General features: G+C 45.5%; 1 protein-coding gene across 6 annotated transcripts in view; it reads left to right on the forward strand.

Moving 5' to 3' along the window:
• sipa1l3 (signal-induced proliferation-associated 1 like 3) overlaps positions 1 to 18,058 on the forward strand; it is a 233,984-nt gene that overhangs the window by 170,340 nt on the left and 45,586 nt on the right. For all 6 annotated transcript variants that reach the window (XM_085973275.1, XM_085973272.1, XM_085973277.1 and 3 more), the window contains 4 exons: positions 1,390 to 1,536; positions 9,882 to 10,009; positions 13,395 to 13,513; positions 15,037 to 15,497. In XM_085973275.1, coding sequence (XP_085829401.1) covers positions 1,390 to 1,536; positions 9,882 to 10,009; positions 13,395 to 13,513; positions 15,037 to 15,497 — 855 coding nt within the window. The remainder of the gene's footprint in view (positions 1 to 1,389; positions 1,537 to 9,881; positions 10,010 to 13,394; positions 13,514 to 15,036; positions 15,498 to 18,058) is intronic.

The raw sequence follows: 18,058 nt of genomic DNA on the forward strand, positions 1-18,058 counted from the left end.
TGCACTGGGCGTGTCAGCCAAGATTTATGTGCGCAAGTCCCTGGAGTGGGACTTGAACCCACAACCTTTTGACTCCGAGGCGAGGGTGCTACCCACTGAGCCATGGCTGACACTGCATCAATGCTATATTGCTCCAACTCTTTTCTCTCTTTTCCCCCCCCCCCCCCCCCCCCCCCAATTAATCCCAGAAAAATACACTGATCGTAGGCTGATTTCCGTACATATCACCCTTTAAAGTGAAGGAAGCGTTCAGCATTATGCTGTTATTTCTAACCACATGTACATTGAGCAGTTAGAACAGGCTGAAGTAGTTCTAAAAGTGCTTTTACACTCCCACCCTCGGCTGCACTCGAGTATAAATGACGAGTTCCGCACAAAAATGTGGTCTGTCAATTATTATCGGATTAAAGCCATATATCGCAACAAGCTAAATCTGCAGAGCTGGTTCTTAATGTTTGCACCTTTTAGCAATCTGTCCTTCCTAATTCACACTGAAGCAAGCAGGCCTACAAAGATTAACACCTGTTGACAAATGTTAAAAAGGGATCTCTCTCAGGATGGGAACAAAGCCAGTCACTGAAGTTCAAGTGCCTTGAATAAACATGTGGAACAAGATTGCACATTGTGAGGTTTTAGTTGTTATTTCTAAGCATCCTTAGTTTGCTAAGTATTTTCCTTTGCGCTGTATTTGAATGTGAGCCCACTGAGAATTGTCTTGTTTTTAGTTGTGAACAGTGTATCCTTTCTACAGTAATATAACTTGGTCATTTCAAAAACATTTGGCTCGGGGTTTTCATCCGGTTTGGACAGTTGAGTCCGTCATCAGACTTGATTCCTTCCTTAAAAGCTGCAAACTGGACACCATGTGTTCCCTGCTGGAGTGAGCAGGAAGGTGACCTAAATAATCTTTGCATGGGCGACGTGTGTTTGTGGGAGCTTGCTGTGCGCAAATTGGCTGCCGCGTTTCCTACATTGCAACAGCGACTACACTTCAAAAAGTACTTCATTGGCTGTAAAGCGCTTTGGGACGTCCTGAGGTGGTGAAAGGCGCTGGAGAAATGCAAGTTCGTTCTTTCTAATTTGGAAAAGAAGATCTTGTGTTGTGTTAGATCACAGTTTTGATGAGCTCCGCGAAGATTTCTGCTGAACTCCGATGTTCTTGATCATGTTCCACTGCTCAACATTATGTGATGAAATTCATATCTTGCTGTAGTTGCCTCCGTTGCTGTTGTTGAAACATGACGGGCGCCCATATAATAGGCGCCAGCATTGCCACATAGGAGGGGAAAATGCCACGGCATTTCCATCAATGTAAATAAATTGTCATAAAATATGCAGCGCCTGTTTTAGTCAAAGTGGAGTTTGTCAAACATTCCATTTCTCTTGCAGACCGGTGAGCTACCCAGAAACCTTGTACAATACAGCCTCGACCGCTGTAGTCGAAAGAGTTCAGCCATTTCGCAACCCTTCGGGAAGCTTCTCTTCGCCAGGGTCTGGAGGAATTCTGTCCAGCCGGCACACAGCCAATTCTGACAGGTAGGAGCGACGCTGCTCGCTTTTATACCGTCTAATTCTGTGGAACGGGAACCGTGGGTGGCTCCTGTCTTGGATACACTGGTTCTGTTCAGTGCAGTTTTGAGTAGCAGGAACTTGGTTTCCAATGTTATTTTCCTTTACATAGTGCAGCCTGCACTTGCTCAGAAATAAAACTGCGGTACAAGCCTGCACCCTGGGTTAAGTGGTGGTTTGGTTTAAATTTCAGCGATGTACCAAGCCCAAATTTTCATCCAGGTTAGAAGTACCCAGTGCTTCACTAAGTATTTAATTTTTCAACATTCTTTTTATAATGATTTCCTTTGCTTTTACGGTCTTGCTAGAAATGGTTGACGGACTCTGGTTGTGGGGGGGGGGGGTGCGGCGGGGTGATCTCCATGTAGGAGTCTTCTGCTGGTCACGTCGTGCATTTTTATATCATTTATTTTGTCTCAAATAATCACCCGAAAAAAATAATGCTGCTGTTGTCCACGCGAGCATTATATAGGGAATTGCCGGAAATGCACAGGGGGTCGATTGGCATCTGAAAGAGAAAGTCAGGTTAACATTTGATGTACAATCCTTCATCAGGACGCACCGAAAGTCATCCTCGAGACAGGGACCTGTATTTTCTCTCGTGGCTGCTGAATGCCCGGCTGTGTGTTTCCAGTTATTTTCTGTTTCACATTTCCAACTATCACAATTTTACATAACGTAAGGAGTGGGAGCAGTTGAGTGACTCTGGTTATATTATAAACTGCAAAAATGAGCCTTGGGCATTTTGCACTGTCCAAACTCTCCGGGTTCCACAGAAGTACTCCCTGGGTGTGAAATTGTAGAACGTCCTTTTGGCAGGCTTTCCATTCACTCTGGATTCCACTTTCTCTCTCTCTCTCTCTCTCCTATTACTGCGCTGGCACTAAGCAGCATTGTGATTCTTGAGTTTCGCTTCACTTGACGGGTTTTTATTTGAAACAGGAATGTTGTGACCTGGTATATGACAGAAAAGAAGCAGTTAATGAAAGGTTTTCATTATTCTGTAGATGCCATAAATCCACACACCGCTTGTATGTATAAGATCAAGTTCTTGCCGATCACATCGACCATTATTTGGTACTGTAGTCATTTTACTAAAGTTTCATTTCCAGTCGTGCCTTGTATCTTAATATATTCTGTAATAAAAGCAGAAGGTACTTAAAATACCCAGCGGGTCTGCCAGTATCGATGCAGAGGTGTAGCCCCTTTGTCGAGTTCTGATGCAAGGTCTACATGCAAATTCACACCTACCTTCACAGATATTGATGGACATGCCGTGTAAGCCAAAACCTTTTTCAATTTTTATTTCAGATTTCCAACAATTACAGTTTTTCTTTCTAATCATTTAATATTCTGAGCCAGCGCAGAGCGTTAGCGCAGAATATGAATGGGGAAAAACTATAAATGTCCCTCTCCTGTCGTTGGAGTTAACTTACCAGATGGTATCATTCCCTGGAACAGATCCTTTTATAAATCTGTTGGGCCCCCAACTCCACGTCTTTACTGCTCTCAACAACAAATGGGATCAAGTTCATCAGATGTTTGTGTGTCTTCCTTACAGATGCCTCTTCTTGCTCCTTGGCAGTTGACGGTTGTCAACGTGTCGTAATCTGCACTACTGTGATGTCCCTGCAGACAGAGGTCTGGAGGGCCTCCTAACTAGACAGCCGTGGTGTTCAGACAACTCTGAATAGCCTGTTTTGTACAGTAACTCTCTACAGTATTGTCCTGGCAAGAACATTTCCTGGTTCCTAATTTTCACGCTGCAGTTTTTATCTTGTCCCCAGTTTCTAGAAGTTAACAACCATTGTAGTGCAGCCTTTCGTCGTTTGCACACTGTCACACAGATGGATAATGTTATACAAATAATTACATAGTTACGGGGATCGGGTGGGATATGTGTCGGTGCAGGCTCGATGGGCCGAAATGGCCTCTATCTGCACTGTGGGGTATCTGTGATAAGTGGGGGCATTCAATCTGCTCACTCTTCAAAGCTGCTCAGTTAACCTGTTGTCCATTTCAGGTGAAGGAGGTAACAAAGAAAGAAAGATCTGCATTTCTATAGCGCCTTTCACAAGCTCAACGTCCCAAAGCGCTTTACAGCCAATGAAGTACTTTTAGAACTGTAGTCACTGTTGTAATGTCATGAGGCTGACCAATTGAAAGAAATGTTTAAAAATTCTTCCTAGTTCCACCTTTAATTGAAACCGGTTAATTTTAACTTCTTGTGGTTTGTGCACTTGCTCTGCTTTATAATGGATTCTGGTGTTGGGTGGGGTGGGGGTGGGGGGTGGGGGGGGGGAGAAGGGGGGGAGAGAGCAAGAGGGCAAGGTATTCAGGTCAACAATATTTCACACGACCTCTACTCCTCTTTCCCATATTCCGTGTCTATGATTTGTCAGGAGCTTTGAGAGCAGAAATCAGTTATGGTGAAAATGCAAACCACATGTTCTTGGGTGAATTCGCTGCTGTCTAAGGTAGAATCTCTTTTCTCCCGCCATCCCCTCGTCATGGAACAGCGAGTTAGTCCAGTCGAGAGCGGTGTCACCCCGGGTACGATCCCCACTTTGGGGGCAGTTAGCTAATCTCTGTCAGGGCGATGGGCGGGCAAGCTGCGGTTGGCTTCAGCTTCCCTAGTTATGCAGGGGGAAAACTGGCCACGATGAGAACACGCCAGGGAACGAAAAACGCGTTGCTTGAGGAGGTTTCCACTGAGCAGGTAATGTCCATTCTGCCACTGGTCTCTTCTTTTGAATTGAGAAACTCCGGTGAATGGCCGAGGCCCATAGCACATCAAAGTCAAAAGGGGCACATAAAGTAAATCGGGAATTAGTCAGTAGATGACACCAGGTAGTTTGTGGAAGAAAGGACTGTAAGTATGGAATACCAAAGTTTTGAGTAAGAACATTAAGACTGCAATGATTTTAATGTGATGTATTCCTGCACTGTGCAATTTTGGGAAATTCAGATTGCAGAAGGGTCTCGCTGGACTCGGCCTGTGATCTGCCAATCATTCCGAAACTGTGTCCCAGGTATTAAAAACCTCCATCAGTAAGCCTCCTGAATGACCCGTTTAAATTCCCTTTGTAAGTGGAAATGCACATCAAATGGCTGTAATATCCATCAGGCAGCACCGAATGAATAATGGACAAACGATGGAGTGAGGATTCTGTACAGAAGTCTGGTCAATCTATCTGAACAATCAAGAGGGTGTCTAAACACTGGTACCATGGGTGTAAATCGTTAATATTTGAAACTCATTTTTTTTTTTAAAGAAAGGAAATTACTGTTGAAATTTCAACAAAAGAAATAAGAGTTTGTAGGATGTGTAACTTTGTTCTGCTCCAGGTGATGTGGCATTGTTCAAATTTGGCAGGCTTTCAGTCATTACAGCAGTGGCTTTCAGAGTGTGAAGGCTGTGGTTGCCAGGGTAATGTTTGGCGCAGTGCCACACAATTCTTCTTTCACCTGGTGTATTCTGAACACGGTTTATAATGATGCAGCTGAAGTTATATACAGAGTGTGAGGTGGTGAACACAGGCAGTCCGTGTCATAAAGTACGTTAACAGACATTTAACCACTAGTTGGAATTTGTATCACCTATGCCAACTTAAAATGGTTGTCATACATTCATCTGCTAAACAGATTTTACCGCTGTTAACAGACCTGTAGCTACCGGGGCCAGCCGCTGAGTTTAATGCGTACTGGGGCTGTGCGTGTGCTGCTGTAACTGGAATCTTGGTTAATGGTTCTCTTGTCATACTGCTCCCTTCGTTCTAACCCAGTATTTGGAAAGCTCCCAGGTAGCGCATTCCAACAAGGGCGAATGGCATTGACCCTTTACATTTGACTGTTTGTGTCTAGATGTGTGCAGAGAAATTAAAATAGCCCATACTATTTTGTTCAAAAAATAACATGCAGGTAAGAAGCAAACCCAGATTGAAGAAACTGTACACCGTCGTTCCAGTGGAACATTAGATACAAGAGTTTTGACGATTTACAATGAGACAATCCCCTAGAGGAAACGCTATTGTGTGTACAGTATATATGGTTTCTACACCAGATAGCACTATCTCAGTTGGGTATTCCATGTATTACGAATTTTCTCTTTCTCGGCTTTTGGAGAAAGATATACCAAAATAAGAATAGATAGCGGAGGCTTTCATAAACTTTGAGATGCCATTCTTTTATTTTTCTGATGTCTTTGTGTTTTCAATTGATTTGGTGGCTGTGCTGGAGAGGGGGCCTTTATTGGTTGATGCCACATTGCATGAAATTCAAGGTAGCTTTGTGTTGCCTCCTGTTCTGATTTTGGAAATGGAAGAGCGTGTATAAAAATAGGATGGAAGTAAGTGATCCAGCGCATTGCTGTACCCATGGTACTGCGCAACAGGAGGGTACAAGGTCCCAGCTCCCTGTACAGAGTTCCTGATCTTAGTCCTATGAAAAACTCTAGTCATTTGTCTGCTCCTGTTACAGAAGAGGACGACTTGTATTTATATAGTGCCTTTCAGAAAGCGATCCAAAGTGCTTTACAGCCGATCAAGTACTTTTGAAGTGTAGTCACTGTTGTAGTGTAGAAAATGCACACAGCAAGGTCCCAAAAACAGAATGAGATAATGACCACATCATCTGTTTTAGTGATGTTGGTTGGGAGGTAAGTATTGGCCCAGGACACACCGAGAACTCCCCTGCTCCTCTTCGAAATAGTGGCCGTGGAATCTTTTACATCCACCTGAGCGAGCAGACGGGGCCTCGGTTTAACGTCTCGTCTGAAAGACGGCACCTCCGACAGTGCAGCACTCCCTCAACACTGCACTGGAGTGTCAGCCTGGATTATGTCAAGTGCTCAAGTCTCTGGAGTGGGACTTGAACCCACGACCTTCTGACTCCGAGGCGAGGGTGCTGCCCACTGAGCCACGGCTGACACTGCAACTGTTTGCCTGGCAGAGGCACTGGCAACACTCGTAAGGTATTCACTGTCAACAGAACTATGAACGTTGGAAATCTAAAATGCTAGAATGTACATTGAGTCCACCAACTCCTAAAATGAAAAAAGATGGGCTAACGTTTGAGGTTTCGACCCTTTATCACTTCTGACTAGGTCTGCCCTTGAATTGTTAACGTTCCCTTCTCTTCAGATGCGGACAGATCTGCCATCACGTCTGTAATTGTGAAACCCACAGAGGGTGGAACTTTGACTTTACATGCCGGTGGTGTGAAGATATAATCAACGTGTCAGATTTACATTTCAGACAGCCGAATCTTTCATTTGATTATATTGCAAGTTTTTTTAATTCGAATTTAAAAACACCAAAGAGAACCTGCTGCCAGTTGCCCCTCTATCAGGGTTACACGACATTTGTTCATTTAGTCGGGTCTTGAAGCCTTTGGCCACTGTTCAGCACGATGGCAACCTGCAGCACCTCATTGTAAATTACAGCTCCTCAAACACCAAACTGGTTTGTCAAGTAACAGAAGAATTTCTAGCGCTGTGTTGCATGACTGATTCCGATTTGTTTTTGTTTACCCGACTATATAACAATACCACTAATGAGAGGGTACCAATTAAGCATCTGAGCTGAAATATGAAATATGTTCGTGGGTGGCTGCTGATTTCAAACTAACAATTTCAGGGAATTTTTACTTTAGGGTTAGAGCAAAGCCAAACCTGTCTGATGTGAAATAGTGGTATGCACGCCTCTGAGGGACACGACTGGAAATTACAACTATTAATGATCAGGTCCTTGATGTTTAGGAATTTACCACATATTTATTGTTGCACAGGTCATGGCACTTGCAAGTACATGTGTGGAATAGCTCGGACAGCTCTATACATGTGGGTGGCATTATCTGTTGACCGGGCCGAGGTTATTCTTTAGCAAAGAGATTAGGGTAGCAGAGTGCTTGCTGCGTACTGGGTTTGGGCACGGTGTGACCCCTTTATATAAAACAAGACTTGCATTTCTATAGCGCCTTTCACGACCGCTGGACATCTCAAAATGCTTTACAGCCAATTAAATACTTTTTGAAGTGTAGTCGCTGTTGTAATGTAGGAAACGCGGCAGCCAATTTGCACACAGCACGCTCCCACAAACAGCAATGTGATAATGACCAGATCATCTGATTTTTTTTTTTTTAGATATTGATTGAGGGATAAATATTGGCTAGGACACCAAGGACAACACCCTTCCTCCTCTTCGAAATAGTGCCATAGGATCTTTTATGTCCACCTGAGAAAGTTTAACGTCTCATCCGCAGGACGGCACCTCCGACAGTGTGGCGCTCCCTCAGTACTGCACTGGGAGTGTCGGCCTGGATTTTTGTGTTCAAGTCTCTGGAGTGGGACTTGAACCCACAACCTTGTGACTCAGATGAGAGTGCGACCCACTGAGCCACGGCTGACACTATATACTTGGATCCGTCTTTCTTTGTTGGTACCAGGCGTGGGTGCAGCGTTTTACAATGTTAAAGGGTTCTAGTGGAGCATCTGACCCCTTTGGGGAAATTATGGTGGTTAGTTTTTTTTCTTAAAAAACTTGAACCACTTTGGGCGGGAAAGTGGAGTTGCGGTAGAAGTTCAACCATGATCTTATTGAATGGCAGAGCAGGCTCGAGGGGCCGTATGGCCGACTCCTCCTGTTTCTTAAGTTCTTATGTTCCCATCCCTCAGCTTGTTGAGAAATTAACCAACAAGGTGACCTCGTCCTGACTGAAATGCTGATGCGTAGTCCTCCCTCCTGCTTTCTCTGAACAGGCTCTCGAAAGAGAAGGTCACAGTTTTCTTGTTGAAACTCATTTCTGTAAAGAGAGCTGCCCCATGTGATAACCATCATGAATTGTGTCCCTACATGTGTGATATTCATAGTGCTGCAAAAGAAAGGTCATGTGGTGCCTTGTCTTAATACAAGGTGACGCAAGAAATTGGAAACCCAGACAGAAAAACAAATTCCTTCCTGTTTGTCTTGTTTAACTTGATAACTTAAATTCCAATCTATATAGATGTAATAGCAAAAGTTCTCCGTGTTGTAAACAAAGCACTAAATTATAGGGTTGCTTCCTGCCTTATTTGGAGCTTTTCTAACCAATCAAGTTAGACTGTCTTGAGATTAAAAAGCAAAGCTGTGAATGCTGGAAATAAGAGCTGAAAATGCACAACCGGTCAGATAGCATCTGCAAAGACAAGACCAGTTCATGTCGTGAGTGAGACCCTTCATCAATGCTCAATTTTGCAAGTAGACTCTATGTTGGAACTGCCAATATTCCTGTAACGAAAGTCCAATCCTACAGAATAGTGGAACACTCCCATGCTGCCAAGTTAAGCCACGTGAAGAAGCACAAAGCAGGCACCAGGTGAAGACTCCATAAGAAGGGAGAGTTAGCACTGGGCTTGCACACTACACAAACGGCAGGTTCACCGTGCCGTTGAGAGACCTGGAGCCAGATCATCGCAGTTAGTGCACAACCAGGAGAGACTGGGAAGAGAAGATGGGATGGTGGTGGGGTGGGATGGGGTAGGGGTGGGGGAATGGGGTGCAGAGAGAAAGAGATTAAGAGTTGACCCTCTTGGGGGGAAAAAAAAAACATCCTGATGGTGGTAAAAGACTTGACATGCCGTAATGCTTCATTGGTAGATTCCCTGCCCCAGACCATACCTCAGTGATCTCTGCTGGCATTGGATTGGGTGTTGCCAAGAGTGAATGTTTAAGAAGGGGAGAAAATAGAGCTGTTAAAATGGCTGTTACCAAAGTTACACTGTCTTTATGGCTCTTGTGCTGAGGATATTAAAGGTAACAGACATTAATCTGGTGTCGGTTAAACTTTGAGATGGTGATTACTTCCAGTTTCGTTGCTGAGTAGTGATTGGACTGTTTTGTACAGATTGTACTACATAGCGACAGTGGAATTACCTCCTGAAAATGTTATACTGGCGAGCATATCTGCACTGAGGAAATTCTGATATTTTGGTGCATTCTGTTTTTTGCTGCGTATTTCTCCCCTCTTTACCCGCCCTCCCCAAAAGGCAGACCGCATTGCTTGGGCAGTATTTGCACCGAGAAGCCTAGGCTGACTGCGGAACGAGATGCTAGACCTCCCCCTTAGATTCTCCAGAACAACCGGGCCCTTAAAATCAGGGGCGACCTTAGATTGCGTTGCATTCAAAATTATTGCCGCAAAAATAGTCAACTTTTTTTTTTAATTGCCAATTTATAGCGTATAAAATAAAACTTGGGGCATTAACTTTGCAGCATTTATATTTAATGCTTTGACCTAATCAACTGAAGCGTGTTCTGTGCTTATTTCACCGACAGGTATGGAGGAGGCCAGCGTCCACTTCCTCCGTACGAGCATCACAACAGAGATGACCTGATGTCGAGTGGCGATTCTTCATCTGGAGGATTAACCAGCCAGGACAGCACGATAGAGCGAAATAAGAATGGTAATTTATCGGCGATGCCTCCACTCTGGTGATGGGGGCAAATAGTTCTTGAATTTCCTCCCCCTCATCACCTAATGGCACTGAATCATGCAGGGTACAGTTCCACGCGAACCAGCATCCCTCTGCTCCTTTACCACCGCCAGAAGAATTTCGTACCAACACATTAACGGTTTCATTATTACTATCGTAGCGCAATTTCAAACCATTTGCATCGATGAGACTAACTCGTAAGCAATGTTCCCCATAAGCCACTCTGCCTTGTGCGCGGCCTGCCTTCCACAATGCGTGGCCCATTCAGATTTCTGCTCATGCGCGGTATCTACAGTGTAAAAGCCGGTGAGTGGCCTGCGCAGGGAACCTGCTGCTGTCTGCGGCGCTTAACGGGAACATTGCGAGTCATGAGATAATTGTCTCTTCCTCAGTCAAAGCTGACCAAATAAAATCCCACCAGAAAGTGGAATTCTGTTTTTAAAATGTAGCATTCTGGGGGTGGGGTGCACTGGGTGCCACAGTGGGTTTATTAGTACATTAGTACACTGTTCTTTCACTCTGGGACCTGGCTTTGAATCAGACTTGTGGCATTACTCTCTGCCCCTGTGTTTGTTCTCTGCAAAGGATCTGCAAGAGATGGGTTTGGCAGTCTCAACTCTGTCCTCTGACATTGACCCAAGGTCATATAGGCAGAGCTGCTAGCAAAGCCTGGATTTGCTTTTAATCTGGCATGTGCAGGGTGCGACAGTTGGGACAGAGGGCATCGCGTCCTGTTCCGCAGCATTCGCATCTTCCAGCAATAGGATTCACTTGCAAACCCAGCCATGTGGGCTGTGGAGAGAGGAGAGAACATACTACATGACTGTTGCAGCTTGACACTTTTAATTCATTTGATTTTGTTACAAGGCAATGCCTCAAGCAACTAAAAAAAATCTCACCGAGGATTTGTCCGATATTGGCAGCGCTGTCTATGTGGCCTTTCTATACAGCCACAGGGTGTTTATAGGATATCTTCATTAGCGGGTGCCAGGGTTGGATGTATATGGGTCAGTGGCCCCGGTATATGGGGGGAAACTGTTCAGTGAAGGATGGCGAAAGGGTGTGCAGAATGAGTTACAAATGCCAGAGAGCCTTTCAAAGGATCTTGGTAAGAAAAATATAGGCACCATTTTGAAATACAGTAACAAGTGCAATTGTGAGGCTGTACAGAGATAAGCTAGCCTAGTCTGTCAACAACAGCGCTTGCTGAAAAGACCACACTGTACTGGAATCTCTTCAGTACTCTACTCACTTGAATTAGCAACCACAAGAGAATATTGTCTTTAGTCATTTCGTTTCCACCCACCCTCACCCTGCTCCTTTTTACTTTAAGTATTGTAAGCTAGTTAGACGTAAGGAAGGATTTGTTTTGTATTCGATTACAGCTCTTCTCTGGCTTTAATTAAACAACAACATCTGACCGGGACAGCTGTGTTTAAACTGTTCCTGGCTGCAGAACGCCAAGAGCTTTCAGAAAATCTCTTGTGGATCATGTTTATTGGCAGCGGTTAAATCTAATCGCGTCTGTTTGTGTGGGGAGGTTTTGTATAGATGGTTTTGCTCCTTTTTTTAAAAAAGAAAAACACTGAGATTTAAGTTTTCTTTAATTAATCCTGCTGGAGCTGTGTGTGGCCCATGTGTTGTGATGTCTGGGAAAGCTGCTTATGCTGCTGAGGCTGGAGCTGGTGAAATGCCCTCGACTCCCTCTCCAGCTGCAGTCGTCCTTTCGTACAATGACCGTAACCCCTTAATTGCCAGTCCTAATTATACTTGCTCCGTTTGTTGCTTTTATTACATTGCGGATGTTCCTTTGCTTCAGGCTTTACTCTTTCTCCCCGCCACCCCTTGAAAACACGAATTCATCCTGGGGGGTACCACTGGTGCTGGCAGCCCTGCAGTACTGTCTCATTTTTTGAGGTGTGATGTTAGACTGTGAATGTTGGCAGCTGTTCAGCTAGGAAACGGTAGCATAGTGGTTATGTTACTGGACTAGTAATCCAGAGGCCGGGAGACGTCAGTTCAAATCCCACCACAGCAGCTGGGGAATTTAAAATCAGTTAAGAAATGAATCTAGAATAAAAAGCTACTACCGTGTAACTACCAGATTGCCGTAAAAACCCATCTGATTCACTAATGTCTTTTAGGGAATGAAATCTGCCTTCCTTACCCGGTCTGGCCGATATGTGACGCCAGACCCACGGGTGACTTTAACAGCCCTCTGGAATGACAAGCCGCTCTGTTATGGGCAATTAGGGATGGGCAATAAATGCTGGTCTTGCCAGCAGCGCACACATCCTCTCGATGAATGAATTTTTAAAAATCTGGGCGGGGTGAGCCTGCCGATCGTGTGACATGGTTGATCTCCGTCAGAGTGGCGGAAAGGGCACCGCAGTCGACCTCCATACCCCCTGGGGTTAAAGATCAGTCAAGAGAAGTGTGGACATCAGTTGAGAACGTAGCAATAGGAACAGGAATAGGCCGTTCAGCCCCTTGAGCTTGTTCCACCATTCAATGGCTGATCTATACCTCAACTCCATTTACCTGCCTTGGCTCCACATACCTTGATGCTCTTGCCTAACGAAAATCTATCGGTCCTAATCTTGAGAACATTAATTGACCCAGAGCCTTTTGGGAAAGGGAGTTCCAGATATCCATTATTCTTGGTGTGAAAAAATGCTTTCTGATTTCACTCCTAGTTCTAATTTGAAGATTGTGCCCCACACCAGAGGAAATAGTTTTTTAAATTATTTTTATCGATTAAATCAACCCTCGATCTCCAAACTCGAGGGAATGCAAGCCAGGTTTATGCAGCCTGTCCTCGTAATTTAACTTTAAGCCCCGGTATCATTCTGGTGAATTTGCGCTGTACCTCCTCCAAGGCCAATATATCTGTTCCTGTAGTTCACTTCCCAAAACTGAGCGCAGTACTCCAGATGGGGTCTGACCAAGGATCTGTACAACTGAAGCACCACTTCATCACTTGCATTCCAATCCCGTGAGGTCTTCCACGGTGAAATAGCCTGCCGAGACTCACTGTTTGAGCTCCCGCATCATGAATGATGGCACTGGCGGGCCTCCAGCACCCGCGGAACCATAGTTTAGCCCTCATAAGAGGAGAGGACAAAGAAGACATAATTGGCCACCAAAAAAAAAACACCACATGGGGAGCCTAATAGATTCACCACTTCTGTGTCCTGTTCCTGGCTGCTCTCTGTGCTACTGAATCATTTTCAGTGGGGAAGAGCAAAAGGAGCCATTGCAACCTTCTGGAGTTGGAAATAATCTGCTGCCTTTGCAAGCTACTTGTGTTATTAAAATGTTACTATAATTAAGAATTGTAACTCTTTAATTTCAGAGCCTTTATGGCATGTACCAGCAGTGTCCAAAGTTTACTCAGCCTCCGGAAACAGCATTAGTAAGCGCCTCCCTAGACAAGAGCAAGCAGGCAAGGATTCCCCCAACAGGCATGCCAAAGTAAGTCTCATTATTTCTGTATCAAACTGCACGTGTCCTGTCAAACCATTCTCTATCTGACATGTTCTGCCAAACCCATTGCCATTATTAACTGCATTAGGAGATGACAAATTCTCTTTGGTATGATCCTCTTACCAGAGCACATGCCTATTTCTCAAGAACAAGGTGTCAGCCGTGGCTCAGTGGGCAGCACCCTCGCCTCTGAGTCAGAAGGTTGTGGGTTCAAGTCCTACTCCAGAGACTTGAGCACAAAAATCTAGGCTGACACTCCCAGTGCAGTACTGAGGGAGTGCTGCACTGTCGGAGGGGCGGTACTGAGGGAGTGCTGCACTGTCGGAGGGGCGGTACTGAGGGAGTGCTGCACTGTCGGAGGGGCGGTACTGAGGGAGTGCTGCACTGTCGGAGGGGCGGTACTGAGGGAGTGCTGCACTGTCGGAGGGGCGGTACTGAGGGAGTGCTGCACTGTCGGAGGGGCGGTACTGAGGGAGTGCTGCACTGTCGGAGGGGCGGTACTGAGGGAGTGCTGCACTGTCTGAGACGTTATGCCCTCTCAGGTGGACATAATATATTCCATGGCCACTATTTCGAAGAGGAGCAGGGGAGTTATCCCCGGTCTCCTGGCCAATATTTATCCCTTAACCGACCGCAATGAAACAGACGATCTGGTCATTATCACATTGCTGTCTGTGGGAGCTTGCTGTGCGCAAATTGGCTCCTGCTTTTCCTACATTACAACAATGACTACGCTTCAAAAGTACTTCATTGGCTGTAAAGCACTTTGGGACGTCCTGAGGTCGTGAAAGGCGCTACAGAAATGCAAGTCTCTTTTTTTTGCCCCGACCTCTTCTCTCCTGAAGGCACTGATTTTACAGAGCCCTACTGCTAGATATCTCTCCCCAAGTGGCTCATGTGTTACCCTGTACAGCGAGTGTTAAAAGGCTATTTGGACTCAGAGGGCAGTGATAATTCTGTCCTTAACTGATAAACACACCAATAATCACTTGATAGCAGTCAGCAGTTGGTCCTGTAATTGTCCTAGGTACGGGTGCTAATTATAATGCCTTTATTACTGGCATTACTGAGGTCATCTTAATTCAATCCCAGCACGTTCTTGGTTAATAGGACTTAGTTTCCACACCGTGCAGTACATTAAATGAGCCATAAACTTCAATCCATCCTGGAGCATAAATCTGAGTGACCTGATTTAGATTTTGTACTTCCACACTTATCCTAAAACTGCAGTCACCCTGCTGAAGGATTTGTGATTTTAAAAATTCGATGTCGTTCTTTAAGCTCCTGGAGCTGCCGTCTGGGGTTTTCCACTCCCGAGCTCGGTCGCCTGCGATTTCCCACCCGCTCACTTTAATGGGTGGAAAATCGCAGCTGGCGAGCACAGAAATGGAAAAGACCGTGTCCTTTGCAAGCTGAAATAGCTGTCTGTCGGGCTGTCTACATTGAGCCTTCTCCAAGGGCACTGCACAGTTTGTACTTCTGATTCTAATTCTGTGTCTGCTTCTTAACAGGGCGATGCCCATTACTCGAGCCAGTCCAGTAGTAATACCCTGTCCAGCAATGCCTCCAGCAGCCACAGTGATGAAAGATGGTTTGACAACATAGAGCATATGGAGGTTGACCTTGAGGCCTCGGTGAAAGGAGCATCCAGTGACAGCGGCATTGACACCACCCTTTATGCATCCAGTCCATTTGCTTCAGCCACGGCAGCGACCAAATCTGCGCGACCAGCACCTCGGAGAGAGAAACCCCAGAAACCAATGCAGACCTCGGCCACCTACTGCGGACTGCAGGACTACAGCAACCGGGTCTTAGACCGGACACCCCCTTATATGGAGAAGAGGAGAGACTCGTCACCAACACTGAACACCAATGGTCAAAGCAAAGGATACAGGATGAGAATCTGCGGCCCTTCCAACAGCATCAACACGTGCTTCAGTATGAATAGCGGCAACGAGAACATGCATCCAAGGTAAAACGAGCCTTCTTTCTAACCCAGCCGTCATAAGAAATTAAGGCGTAAAATACTGGAAAGTGAGTGAAGGAGACCGAGCGGAAGGTCCAAGGTTCAGTTCTCCGATTGCACTGAATTCACTGAGCTCAGTCAAGGGGCGACACTTGGCCCCGGTTTGGGGAGAAAAAAATTTGCTTGGGCCCCCGCTTCTGATTGCTTTCTATGTGGGTGTCGAGCGCAGATAAGATCTTGGCTTGGCTGCGATGCCTTCCACGGTCAAAATAGCCCGTTGATGCTCACTGTCTAGACCAGCGGTAAAGAGTGGCCACTTAACGTGACATGTTACTGTAGTGAGGAGATGTTAATAAATGTTTGATTCACGTGGGTGTTGGGAAGCGTATAGAGACCTTGGGAGCTGGTTGATGGAGGACATCATTGCATGCCCTGTGGAAGGTGTGGGCCTACGTGGTCTTGCATCCTAAACAGTCGCCCAACTGCAAAGGCTGGATTACAGGCCTGTAACTCTCCGAGCTTTGTGTTATCTAAATTTGCAGTTGTTCAAGTTCCTCGCACGCCGTTTATAAGATGACATATTGGTGCTAGCCCTGCTGAGGTAGCGGCGCACGCTGGTGTAGCGTTGTGAACCGACGTATATTTTCCTTAAACTCGGTTTCTCGTTTGGCAGCTGTGGCAGTCAGATGGCGGCATGTCCTTGAAGCTCGAGGATGTTGGCAGGAGTGTTACTACCTTGTGATGTGGGGGAAAAAATCTTGTAATTGCAAAGAAATCCTTTGCCCAATACGTGTTCTGTGGAGAATGCTTGATATCTGGGTATCACGGCAACCTAATCAAGAGGCTCAGTTAATCTAAATTACTAGTAAAAGGTTTTGAACCACGGGGTCAGATTACAGCCCTGTAATTCACTCACTGGGTCTGTTTATAATGTGCGTTGCTTCAGTTTAAACTGAATTTTATTCTGCTTTTGATCGGTTCTGTGCCAACAGTGACCTCCCATGTGGACTGTTGCTGTATTTCCCTTGTCCTTTGTGACCACAAATCGTTGTCGGGACTACAGATACAAAGTTCAAAATGACTGCCATATATTTCCGTAACACAGGCTTCAGAGTCGTGCCACGGTTTTATTTCTATACAGGTCCACAACCCCTTAACCGCAATTCTGAAAACCGAAAGTTTTCCCCCCTCGCGCTCGCGCCCCGACCTCCCCCCCCCCCCCCCCCCCCCCCTCGCGCGTTCAAGTATCACATTTCAGTTTGTGAATGTGCGGCAGCAATGGGACCAAATTGACACAAGATCCAATACTGAGAATGGTAATAAGAACAAAATTCTATCGGGAAACAGAAGTAAATAGGTGAACTTCAAACACAATGTCTGAATAAAAGAGGAACAATTTACAGTGATCTACTTACAGTATGGCCTTCCTCAATCATCAGGGTTTTTTTTTTTTAAAAGCTCAATTCATTTTGTACCGTTCTGAAATCCGAAAAATTCTGAATTCCGAAACACATCTGGCCCCAAGGGTTTCGGATAAGGGGTTGTGGACCTGTATTACGTTTTTGAGGGTCTGGAACTCGCTGCCTGAAAGGGTGGTAGAGGCAGAAACCATCACCACATTTAAAAAGTACTTGGATATGCGCTTGAAGTGCCGTAACCTACGGGGCTACGGACCAAGAGCTGGAAAGTGGGATTAGGCTGGAGAGCTCTTTGTCGGCCGGCACGGACACGATGGGCCGAATGGCCTTCTGTGCTGTAAATTTCTATGATTCTACGACACTCTGTCCGGATGATCACTGACCAGCGCTCTCTTTGTAGTTCATGTCCACCAAGGTTTGTTTGCTGTAACTTAACCATTGCAAGTTTACCAATTTGCTCAACAGGTAATTATTGGAAAATATTATTTATAAGAAAGACTCGCATTTCTCTAGCACCTTTCACAACCTCCGGCCATCCCAAAGCGCTTTACAGCCAATGAAGTACTTTGTAAGTGTAGTCACTGTTGTAATGTGGGAAATGCAGCAGCCACTTTGTGCACAGCAAGCTCCCACAAACAGCAATGTGATAATGTGATGTTTTAGTGATGGTTGAGGGATAAATATTGGCCAAGACTTGTCCATCTACCAGTGGTGTGGTGCAGTGCAGCACTCACGGTTGCTGGTTTGTTCAAATCATATTCTGCAGAAGAATGGGAAAGTTTGATGAACCTTGGTCTTTTTTTTTATTAACTCGCGTACATGGCAACTGAAAAATGCAATTAGCTTGAGCTAGTTTGACCATAACCTTGCAAGACCAGGTGTGCGCAAGCTATGCTTGGAAATGTGGGTACAAACCACAGGAAACTCTTTTATCCGGGACCGGCGTGGTGCCGGCTTATCAAAAAGTCCAGATTACAGAGAGGTATAGTAAAAGGTACGAGAGCTCCGTACACAGCAACAAATCCAGGCTTCCCTGTTGCTTAGCAACAGGTGCAGGAACCCCGGCCACAGACCAAGCGTCCCTGTTGCTTAGCAACAAGTGCACGAACCCCAGTTACACAGCCACAGATCCAGGAACTGCCACTAATA

Source organism: Somniosus microcephalus, chromosome 34 (assembly GCF_052327205.1).
Source record: "Somniosus microcephalus isolate GS21.2 chromosome 34, FLI_Smic_1.0, whole genome shotgun sequence".
Taxonomy (NCBI): Eukaryota; Metazoa; Chordata; class Chondrichthyes; order Squaliformes; family Somniosidae; genus Somniosus; species Somniosus microcephalus.